This window comes from Volvox carteri (genome assembly GCF_000143455.1).
Source record: "Volvox carteri f. nagariensis unplaced genomic scaffold VOLCAscaffold_17, whole genome shotgun sequence".
Classification (NCBI taxonomy): Eukaryota; Viridiplantae; Chlorophyta; class Chlorophyceae; order Chlamydomonadales; family Volvocaceae; genus Volvox; species Volvox carteri.
The window spans coordinates 257743-268784 of NW_003307560.1; the positions used below are offsets into that span (position 1 = coordinate 257743).

An 11042-nucleotide genomic window follows, 5' to 3' on the forward strand; every position below is an offset into this window, starting at 1 on the left:
TCAGGTACCCGGTGGGCTCTGAAACCATTCTGGCCCTGCAAGCAGGAGGTCTGCTCATCGAGTACGGTAAGTGCCTTATGGGGCCCCGGGTGATCCTCCTTGCCTTTCCACGTACGACAAACCAGCTTGGTTGCACCAGCCTACCGCGACCTGCCTCTGCCTCGGCATGCGCCACCCACTCCGGCTACACAACCACACGTGCGTCCGCGCCTGTTCCGAACCTCGCCCGTCCCCGTCCTCACGGTCATGCTGCTTGCATGCATGCATGCATGCATATATCTCTTTGCATTCTCCTCTTAGGCTCCTCCCTGCCTTTGCCTCATCCCTCATCCCTCACGCATCCTCACGCTCCCCCTTGTGTGTCTACGTTTGATACACTCTTGTCCTGGCAGCAGCTTCAATCGTGTGTGGTTCGTCTTTCCCCCCTGTGTGTGTACACGCATGTAGACATGTCCAGTGCCGCCCCAATGGGTTTGGTGACCCGGGTGCCCGAGGACTGCTCGGTGGCGATGCTGGGTCCAGGAGGTCGGCCCGCGGAAAGGGAGGACGGGGGGGACGTGGAGGAGATTCAAGTGCTGGAGCCGAACGGTGCGGTCTCCTCCAACCCAACCCTTCCTGCGTCCCTTCCACCGGGTTGTTTGAGCTTGGTTTTAGTCCCTGGCTCCCGGCCGATGCAGCCGATGATGTGCATGCGAGTGTACGGTACGCATCAACTTACGGCATGCCGTATGCACGCCTCGCTGCTCCACTCCCTGACCTGAGTCCCCTTCCCTGCTCCCGTCCTGCCCCTTCTCCATGGCCTCTCTCCCGTTGCGTCGCCTGCATGTCGACCCGCCTGCCCGTCCACGCAGGTGAGCTGCGGGAGTCCATCCCCCGCAACTCCTCGGGCGCCTTCTTCCGCATCTATCAGCCCAACAAGTGGAGGCTTAAGCGCCAGCAGCAGCAGCAGAAGAAGAAGACGGAGGAAGCGGCGGCTAGCAAGGCGGAAGCGGAGGCGCTGGTAGCAGCATAAGCCGCCCCTCGCTGATAATGGCGAGAACGATAGCTGCAGCTGCAGCTGGGAGTGAGCATGGCCTTTTCTGAAGAAGGGAAGAAATTTATTATACTGTCCGCTTCATTCATGGCGTGAGAGGGAAGCAAATGTATGGTGCTGAACGTGTGTGGATGCAGATGCAGTTTTGTAAAAACCCTAAGAACAGAATATGAATATACTTCATCTCCTTGATTGCGCATACCTGTATGGACTGATTGTGTTTTGCTGGTGCTGGTGCTGGTGCTGGTGGTGTTGAGGGAAAATAAGTTATTAAGTGTGCGGCCGGTGGGCCGGGTGGTGGCGGTGGTGGTGGCGGTGGTGGTGGTGGTGGTGGTGGTGGTGGTGGTGTGGGACCGGTGTGTGTGGAGTTCGGGAAGTGATGTGTGAGAGCGACAGGGAGGGAAAGGGTGGAGGGGAGGAGGAGGAGGAGGAGGAGGAGGGAGGACGTGAAGAGAGGATTGGATGCAGCGGGCAACAATCACGCTGCAAGATGCCTCTGGCGCTGCAGCCGTATACATGCTTTCATGGCATGTCTTTAAGGCAGGACTCTCTGTGCGGGTTGGAGAAGCGAAGCGAGTGATGGGCAATAATGCGAAACCTACGTAATTTAACGGGAAAACGGAGGTGGAGCGAAACTTCCGAAATGTCGATAGTGGAAGCGTCGGATGCAGCAGTACGTTAGCTAGCTAACATAGTGGAGCGGAGCGTACAATGCAGAGCGTGAAGCTCAAAACGTCAGGAGGGTTGTGCCGGCTGCTGGGGGGCACAGGACAGTGGCATGCCTTTTACTCTGCCGGTCTCCTCCCTTGAGCATCATGATACTCGCCGACCTCAACACCCTGGGGCATGTAGGGAGCCGATGCGGTGCCGTAGCGGCGACGAGGATGGAGATGAATGGTGTTGTAAATGATGGCGGTGATGATGAGAGGAATGCAACCGGAGGGTGTCTAAAAGGATAAATGAAGAATGCTATCTTATCCGCTGCATACCGATTGTTCTCAGGCGCATGCCTGAGAACGTGGGAAATTGTGGTGCGTGAAAGTGAACCTTTCCATGTTTATGAAGGGATGGACGCGTGTTTTGCGTTTGTAGACGTAGGTTGTTTTCGGAGTGAGGCAACTGGCACCTTGGGATATGGCCCTTCAGGCTGTATCGTGGATCTTTGAAGACCTGTAACCGATGAATGTATAAGAATTCACGGCGGCGGCATTCACTGCGCCATGCGGTGGCAGTTCATCACGATGGCCGCTCTTTTGTGGGTTTCTCCCGGATCCGGCTATTTCCTTTTAAGCTTCACGGTGTTTCAAGGGATGAGGGCAACTCCTGCAACTGAAGAAGATCATACCTGGACAGGTTTTCCCTACTGAGGTGCGGGGGGTGGGCCCGGGCGCGAGAGGTGCAGCACCAGGATGGATTGCAGGTCCAAACAAAAGGCGGGATCATGACACAAGAAATTTGGTCATTGGCAAAAAGCGAAGTGTCTTCTAATGCTTTGCGTCAAGTCACGCTCGGAGGAGAAGCAGTGCGGCGGCAGCAGCGTGGTGGCTATAGATGGTGGTAATGACGACGATGATGATTTCGACGGAGGCTGCATCGCAGATTTGCTCAGCTCACGGACGGCAAGGGTGATGGAATGCGAATACCGAAGTGGTGGTAATGGTGGTGTGCCTGCGGGGAGCGAAGCCATAGCGGCTATGCCATCTATGCGCTGGTGCACCCCTATGCGTCCCCCCTCCTCCACCCACACGACTCCTTACTCCAGTCGTGGTCATCTCAATATCACAGGCGCCTGCGTCACTGCCGCCAGTGTGTCACCGCAACCGACCAGCGTCAACGTGAGGAGGGTTGGCACGACAACGAATAACCGTGGCACGACGTGGTTGGTGGGTGTCGGGTGTACATATAGGGGAGGACGGGATGCGGCACCGTCTGTGGCGGAGGCAGCTACGGAGCCGGCTTCGCTTGGCATGCAGGGGATGAAGAGCGACAGCAGCAGGCAGCGCAACACTGCGCGAGTTCGACGGCGTGTACGTCGTGTGTATTAGGAACCAGGGAAAGCTATGCCGGCGGGGCATGCCTAATCCTCTTTGTGATAGGAGCTGAGGATCTCATACCATTGGAGTACAATGCCAACATGCAATGGCTGTGCCGTGGCCTAGGCTTTCCAGCGTCAATTACATACGTCGCTAACCCGCGGCTTTCCTAGCGAGCTATATTACTTCCTGAGCACGCACGGTAGGCCAGCCGGTGCGTAACGTCATATTCTTGCATTTCCGGGTCCCTTGCCATGCAAACCCGACCTTCAGGTCCTAGGCAACTATATCCGGTCCAAGCGACCTCGACATGTCACGAGGGATGCAATGACTTGATGCAGAACTTTCTTGCTGGTGGTCAAGCGCATTCACATGGAGCAAAGATCGCGACCACAAACCTGGTATGGCGAGCACACAGGCTCAGCATCGATGCGACCCGATGGCTTTACAACAAACCTGGGCTTCTGAATGTTCTCGCTTCACTCTGTGATTCTCATGGCGCCATTATTGCATGTCATAGCCTTCGGCATGCACGCGCGGCGCGTGGCCTGACGCAATGTGTCCTGTACGGTGAACGCTCCCTAGCCATTTACTTCCATGGGTCCTCAACTGTTGTTTGCACTTAACACTACACAGTACAGACTAATATCTGGAGTCACTTAAGGAAACGTGATCCTTTCTCGGCGGGAGTTGCGTAATCGTCAAGCAATAGCACATTCCGAACAGGGCCAGCGCTATGCAGGCCGCCCGAGCTATTTCGGCTGGGCCTTCCGGGCGTAGCTTGGCAGCCACGTCTGCGCGGCGCGTGTCCAGCCGGCGTGGCCTCCGTTGTGTGGCGATGCTTGGCGCCGATCCTACTTTTGACACTATCTCCGCTGTTAGCCAGCTTATCACTACAAGTGCTATCTGCGTTGGCGCACTTATGCTCTTGAACCGTCCGGAGCAGCTTCCGGAGCAGGTGAGGCGGCTTTGGGGGGACACCTTGCAACCGGTTCGCAGGTTGTGCGCATAACGGATTCTGAACAGGTGCATATCTATGTTTAGGACTCTGCGCGTGTGTGGAGTGCAACATAGGCAAAGTGAATGGGACCTCTATGTACCGGCAGTCTCCGGTAACGTCCATTCTATGTGTCCCTTGCCGAGTTCGCAAAGTTCGGTTGCACGGCTACTGAGAACTCGGGTTCGCCCTGCGCTGAGGTCTTTCCATTGAGGCCTCACGTTTTCACCTGCGGCCTTTGCGCTTTGCAGCCGCGTCCACTTATAGTGCATCACAAAAGCTGTAATTTGTCTAGGGCCTTCATAGACTTATTATATATGTGGTTTTTGTGTTCTTTGCAGGATCGGCTTGACAGTCGGAAATCTCAGCCCTGTCCAGTCTGTGGAGGCACAGGCTTTGAGGCGTGTCTTTGTACAAGGTGGTCTGATGGTGACGTTGGTTGCAACTCATGTAGCAAGACGGGCTACATGAGGTGCAGAGGGTGCGGCGGTGGGGGTACCGCTGTGCCCCTTATGGTACGCGTGAAGAAATGATATTACAAATTATGGAGCTTGGCTGTTTGATGTTATAGTATTGAGATGTAAAATAGGCGGTCAACTCTGCCAGCAGCTGCGGATGCGTTATGACTTGTTTCTTTGGTGGGTGAAGGGGCACGCTCATGTGAGAGGGGTTAATCCGGGTGTGCTGTTACTGGACGTCCGGTGTACATTTATCCCTAGGTTAGAATCACTCGTGAGGCAGGTGGTATCACTCCTGCTCGCGCGCGTGTGACGCTCTTAGGGACTTCGACTCAACAACGCTTTGGATACGTCGTATCTGCACCTGCGGGTGAAAAGCTCTTTCTCCTCCAACAGCAGCGGTCGCAGCCAAAAGGAGCATTGCAAGTTTCATATATTGTCGCCACGAAGAACACGGGGGCGGCGTCGGTTTGTGTGAGGGTTGCATATCCGTACGCCTATGCCTCAGAACCGCCTTTTTGCATCTAGGGTTTGCTAATGCGCCAGCAGTTTGCATGCAAAAGAGGTTGGGTAGAGAGGAAGAAGCCTTCTGAGTGGTATTGGTGTGGCGTGGAGGAATATTTCAAGGGCTTCTTCGCTGCCTGTTGTTCAGTAATGTCGTTGAGGGCACGCTATTCTTCAGGAGTGCCGCCATTTAATCAATCAACTACGTGTTGTTGTTATTGTTGTTTGGTTGGGAGCGAAAGCATGGTGCATGCGTTTTCCGTTGCGGATGTAGACTGGTGCTAGTCCTCGCTGCATGGAGATGCGTTTCGTCCGTTCAGAGGACAGGGTGAAGGTGTTGACGTTCTGGTCGGTGCTTCAGGCTACTTGTTGTGCATGCACTGAAAAGTTTCCCGGCGGACATGTTAGGCGTGCTGGTAAATATTCGGATATGTTGTAGACCATCTATTTTGGTTTGCGCGACTTTGGATGGTATGTATGCCTAGGTGCCTAGGAACAATCTGTAATTAGCGTCGTGCCTAGTGCATAATCAGGTTTCGTGCTACGCTCACTGATATCTTTACGGCAGGTTTTACATCCTGGCATTCAACAACCGAACGTATTATGGTGGTATACAGATGAAGTCTTGCAACGTGCTGCTACCTAAGGCCACGAATCCAATCCCGCCATAACTTCCACCATAAAACCATAACGATTAGAACACATGGACGACACGAAATTTTCCCTGCATGTTCTACACAATAGCGGCAGTCTTCATTTGCGCTGAATCCACCCTACGGTCATGCAAAAATAGGACAAGAGTATGCCATCGCCACACGTGTGCGGTTAATACAATGAACCTGGCTTTTGCATAGAAACCCTGTACACAAAGCTGGATACCGCCTTGGCATTAACAGAGGACTATACCGGAATATACATTTATCCCCCCAAGTTGGGATATACAGCATTGTGAGGACCCCCTAAGTCTGAAAGACGAACCGCTAAACACAAAGGCAACCTCGGACATAAGTGCTCGCAGCACGGTACACAGGAAAATGAGGAGTCCGGGAAGGACGCTGGCAGGGCAACACTGCGCTCCTGCTCGCCAACTGGTGCGTCGACGTTAGTCGTTTGGGTAGTGACGTACCCATCAGGTGGGGATCCCGAACAGAACTGAGTTCCCTGCAGCTATACACATTCGCGGTCCTCCACAAACCGATCCCGCATCAAAAAGCCTAGAAGTTGTTCCCTGAATCCCACCTGCCCAGTTCATAACCAAGCAGGAAAATACGTCCACCTTAACACTACTCGACATCCTGGAGGCCTAGGATCGGTACAAGATTCCCCAGGTTTTCGCAGGTCGTGCGGAGGGGAATACAAGCAAACATGATGGCCGATAGCCGTTGTTCCCTCAGCTCATCATATCTCAAACCGAACAGAAACGCTGCGATAAAGTATGCATGGAATGCATACACGATATGACGGCTCCCGGAGCTCTGCTGCCGCGGAGGAAAATGAAAGAAGCTGACACCTGCCATTACACATTAACTGCCAGTGAACCAGCACTCCAATACCACTACCCTCGGCGAACTTGCACCTAAAGTCACAATGCGGCCTCGCGGCAAATGACAAGTTGGGAAACAATGGGGAGCCATACCCTGCTTGGGGCCGCGGCACTAATGCTGCTGGCAGCGCCGTCTGCTAAACTCAAGCAGGTCCGACCAAGTCTGAGGGCTCAAACACCAAATTAGCAACTCTCAGAAGGCAAAACGTCAACAGCCCGAAAGGGACCCCTTGCAAACAGGCGCCGTTACCGCAGCGCGCGCCTTTTGACGACAGCTCAGCGACCTGCCGGTAACAACAACAACAACAACAACAGAGGCGCGGCACACCCGAGATCCCACGCCATGCCCTCCCTCCCAGCACGGGACATGTGACTTTGCGCGCCGGTTGCCAGCTCGCTGCCCCAGGTTGTAGGGCCCCTTGCCGTTACCACTGGCTCAGTCGAGCTCGAACATTAGGGACGAATCCTCAGCCTCGGGTTCCACCGGCCCCACCAGCGACGCCCCCGAGGACCCGACGGCAGCGGCAGCCGCCGCCACCGCCGCAGCCGCCGCCAGGCTGCCACGGGGGCAACCGCTACTCGGCAAACACGCAGCTGCAGCCCCTGCTGGAGGATGCTCCGCCACACTCGACACAGCCGTCTCGGAGCTGCCGTCCAAATTTCTATCCTCCACCGCGGCGCCGGTCGCCGCGTCCTCCTCTCGCCCCGATGATGATAAGCCGTTCTTAGCGTAGGTGGCTGCTGCTGCTGCTGCTGCTGCTGCTGCTGACGACGACGCACCTGATGAGATGGAATGGAAGGGCCGGTCCGATGTTAATCTAAACTGCACACACACATACGCGGAAGCACCTGCACGAGCCCCTTTACCCTCCCGGCAGATCGCGGTGCTTCCCCACCCTCCTGCTAACTGGAGCCCCTGACTCCTACTCGGGATCTGGGCCCCCAACCGGCCACTGGGCACCACCCAATGCAAAGCAAGCACCGACCTGCTGCTGGCCTGTCGCAGTCGGAGCCCCAGTCGCTGTCATCCAGGGGGTGAGAGGAAAGCGCCCGAGCAGCCTCCAGCCGCGTCACTAAACCAGGCAGCAGCCCCTGATCTATAGCCGCTGAACCCACAGCAACAGAAGCCCCAGCGCCGCCGAAGCCGGCCGGCACGTGGGAAGCCGCCCGAGGGACGTAAGCCCGGCGGCGGGCGAGCTTGCCTGTACGATGCAGTTCTGGGTCGTCCTTGGTGAGCTCCCAGGTGTCAAGTCCTCCCGATGAGCCGCTCCCCGCCACGGGGCCGGTAGGGTTGGCGCCAGAGGTACCAGTCGAGGAGGGTTGGGTGCGCTTGCCGATGAGGCACTTGTGCGCCGACGCGGTTTCATTTCCGGCCCCGGCGGGGCCCTCCGTGAAGCTGGTCCGCGACCTACTAGGCACTCAGATGCACCCACACACACAGACACACACACAGACAGACACAAGATACACACGCAAAATTAATTTTAAGATACACACACGAGTACTTTCACAAGCTACTTCCAAACCACACTTCGAGTCATGCACATATATGCATGTCCCATCGTAATCGACTACACAAACATTTTGCAGGCGGCTGGCAGAGGTTAAAGCCTGACTTCTGCTCCCGGAGTGTCCGGGTTCAATTCCGCCTGCCGACTTCTCGGGTGTTTGAGAAGTGTTGAAATGGGAGGTGGCCCCCCATCTTTTGGACGGTGTAGGACGTGATAATATCAACTTGCGAGCTGACCAGGAACTAAGTTGAGGCGCCGTTGATCCGCTAGATTTGGTTGGATGCTGGTGGTGAGTTCAGCAGCTGAACCCAACGAATACATCCTGAAGTCGGATGGGGTGAACGGATTAGGGTGCCCCTCTCGCAGGGGAGAGCAGGGAACTGCCTCGGGAAAGGGGGCCGCTGGTGAAGCTTAACCACCCTGTAACGACATACATACATAGATGTTTTGCTGCTCCCTGTCTCCAACCCAGCCCTGAACGTCATAGCTTCCAAAACCTCTGCGTGCGTCTGCTGGTCGTCTCCCCTTCCTTCCCCGCTCACCTTGACAGCGCGAGACTGCACAGGCCGTCCAGACCGTTTCCCGAACCCGAACCCCTCCGGTCCCGGTCCCGCTGCGACGTCGCAGCTGCCGCCGGGGCCCGGCGCTGCTCGCTGCCGCCGCGAACCAAAGCTCCGCCGCCGCTGGAATGCGTCATCACCTGCTGTTGCTGCCGTGGCTGCTGCTGATACGTAGGCTGTGAAGCCGCCGCAGCTGCGGCAGCGCTGGGGCCCGTGGCCTGGCCGGACGCCGACACTGCTGGTGGCGGTGCTGCGGCGGTGGCGGCGCCCGGTATCGCCGAGCTGGTTGTGGCGACTGCTAGTGTACCGTCCGGGTGAAGTTGGCGACCACTGGCCCTCATAATCTCCTCCACCAGAGCGAAGGGCAGCGGACCCAGCTGCAGGGGGGTGCTGCTGCACCTGCAGCGCACCGAAACCACCAGATTCAAGGGCCGAGAAAACGGGAGCACAATCAGGGAGGGAGGGAGGCAAAATCGGACGTTGGGTAACCTGCGATAGTTGCACAGCAGGCCGCGACACGGTTAGACACAATCCGCTTCACCGCCAAGTTTTACGACGTGCGTGTTAACAGGCTGGTATATCGGTCTGGGGGCAGTGAACCGATAGGGGGCCCTATATGCGCCCAGATGCGCTATTTCCCGCCAAACGGCCGGGCGGCAAGATCCACAACGGCACAACAGTGCGAACCGGGCAGCAGCAGCAGCAGGAGCAGCAGCAGCCGCGGCAGAGCCCCCCGGCCCCACTCACCTCACTCTGCAGATGTGCTTGTGCGGGTCAAACTCCGGCGGGCACTCTAGGAGGGCCTGCAGATGGTCCGCCAGAGCTCGGACGCCCCGATCAGGCACGGACCTGACCCTCTCCTCCGCCGCAGCTCCGCCATTTGGCTCCTCCGCCGCCGCGCCGTCGCCGTAACCCTGCGCATCCCCCGCCGCTGAAATCTGGCCCTCCGCCGCCACTGCCGAGTCAGCCGCCGCCATTGACGTTGCGCCCTCGGGGACCCAGTCCTGCTGTAGCCAAAAGAAATAGCGGTCGTGATGCTTTAACGGCGCCGCCAGGTGCTGGGCTTGATGGTGGGCGGGATGTGCGGGGACAGGTGGGGAGGCACCGCTATGGTGCCCCTGAGCCGTGTCGTGTGGCGCGCTGGAGCTGGCGCCGGCCCTGATGGCGGTGCTACTGCTGCTGGCGGGGGGAGGTCTTGGTCGATGGACGGCGCTTCGCGGATAGAGGACTTCGAGGACAGCACCGCCCTTGACGTGGGGGACGACTCTGTGGGCGGGCGGGCGGGTGGGAGTGGGTTCGGGGGTAAGAGGTCGCCTGGAGGAGCTCAGGAGAGAACACATGGCGGGAGGGGAGGGGAGGGGACGGGACGGGCGTTTGCAAAAACGGTGAAGAAAGGGTTATTGGACAGACAGGGGGAAGGGACAGGAGGAGCGCAGCGTGCTCCTCCTAGGGGAAGACGGAGGGAAAGACGAACCGCGAACGAGTGAAGCTGCTGCCAGGGCAAGAGTGCAGGAAGAGGGAGGGCTGCAAGGGCAAAGGTTACCCGGTAACATATCCCGGGGCGCACCCACAGCGGTGCGCCACTGAGAGGAAAGACGACCAGCGCCCCACAACTTGTGAACCAGCCGTCCTGACGGATCTCCTCGCCGACCATACTGCCCGGAAGGCCCTATATCTCCCCCCAGGGCGCCCGCAGAAAGGTAAACCCCTCAGGATCAGCTGCAGTACCGCAGTTATCTGCCGTACGACCCCGTAGTCCGTACACACTGGAACCCATAACCGTACATACCGGAACTGTGAGCGTGTTGGCGACAGCGTGAGCTCCAGCTCCGCCGCCGCCGGCTCCACCCCGCCTTCACTCGGGTCCTCCGGCGCCGCAAAGATGCTGCCGTACTGCTGCTGCTGAGCGCTGGGCCGCTGTCGCTCACTCCACAGCAGCTTCACAACCCCCGGGTCTTCCACAGACGCGACCAAGCTCAAACTCCCCCGCCGCAGATCGGGGCACACCCACTGGCATCGCCCTGTCGCCGTGCTGCCGTCAGTTGCAGCGGACCCTGACGCCGCCGCGGCGGCGCTACTGCATCTCGTGCTGAAGTGGATCTGCACCGGGCACGGCGCGCGCGGAACCACCACCGCCGGCCGTGCTGGTGGCGGGAGTGCCGGCGCCGCCGTCTCGACTCGCGCCGAGGAGGACGCCGTCGACGCCGCGGCGCCCTCCACCTCCAACCCGGTCCCTCCCGGCTGCTCGGCAGCCCCCGGCGGCGGCATCTCCACTTGGTCCATGCAGCCCGCATGAACCTCACAGAGCTTGTGCCACCTGGGCAGCCGCAGACGGTACACGCTGATGTAGCACAGCCTGCCTGGGCTCAGTCCGGCCTCAGGCCTGGGCCCCGATCCACCGCC

General features: G+C 58.2%; 3 protein-coding genes across 3 annotated transcripts in view; 2 read left to right on the forward strand and 1 right to left on the reverse strand.

Moving 5' to 3' along the window:
• The window catches only part of VOLCADRAFT_104564 (uncharacterized protein), a gene marked incomplete at both ends in the record, with an annotated part of 15262 nt that extends 14250 nt beyond the window's left edge, over positions 1-1012 (forward strand). Inside the window, 3 exons of the mRNA XM_002949990.1 lie at positions 5-66; positions 448-588; positions 852-1012. Coding sequence (XP_002950036.1) covers positions 5-66; positions 448-588; positions 852-1012 — 364 coding nt within the window. The remainder of the gene's footprint in view (positions 1-4; positions 67-447; positions 589-851) is intronic.
• Positions 1013-3695: 2683 nt separating this feature from the next.
• Positions 3696-6910, forward strand: VOLCADRAFT_80915 (uncharacterized protein). The gene is made up of 2 exons (XM_002949991.1): positions 3696-4024; positions 4405-6910. Exons 1-2 carry the CDS (start codon positions 3803-3805, stop codon positions 4594-4596), a joined length of 414 nt encoding a protein of 137 aa, XP_002950037.1. The 5' UTR covers positions 3696-3802; the 3' UTR covers positions 4597-6910.
• Positions 6911-7004: 94 nt separating this feature from the next.
• The window catches only part of VOLCADRAFT_90473 (uncharacterized protein), a gene marked incomplete at both ends in the record, with an annotated part of 6340 nt that continues 2302 nt past the window's right edge, over positions 7005-11042 (reverse strand). The window contains 6 exons of the mRNA XM_002950109.1: positions 7005-7348; positions 7555-7976; positions 8622-9038; positions 9387-9442; positions 9494-9905; positions 10429-10956. Of these exons, the coding sequence (XP_002950155.1) occupies positions 7005-7348; positions 7555-7976; positions 8622-9038; positions 9387-9442; positions 9494-9905; positions 10429-10956 (2179 nt within the window). The remainder of the gene's footprint in view (positions 7349-7554; positions 7977-8621; positions 9039-9386; positions 9443-9493; positions 9906-10428; positions 10957-11042) is intronic.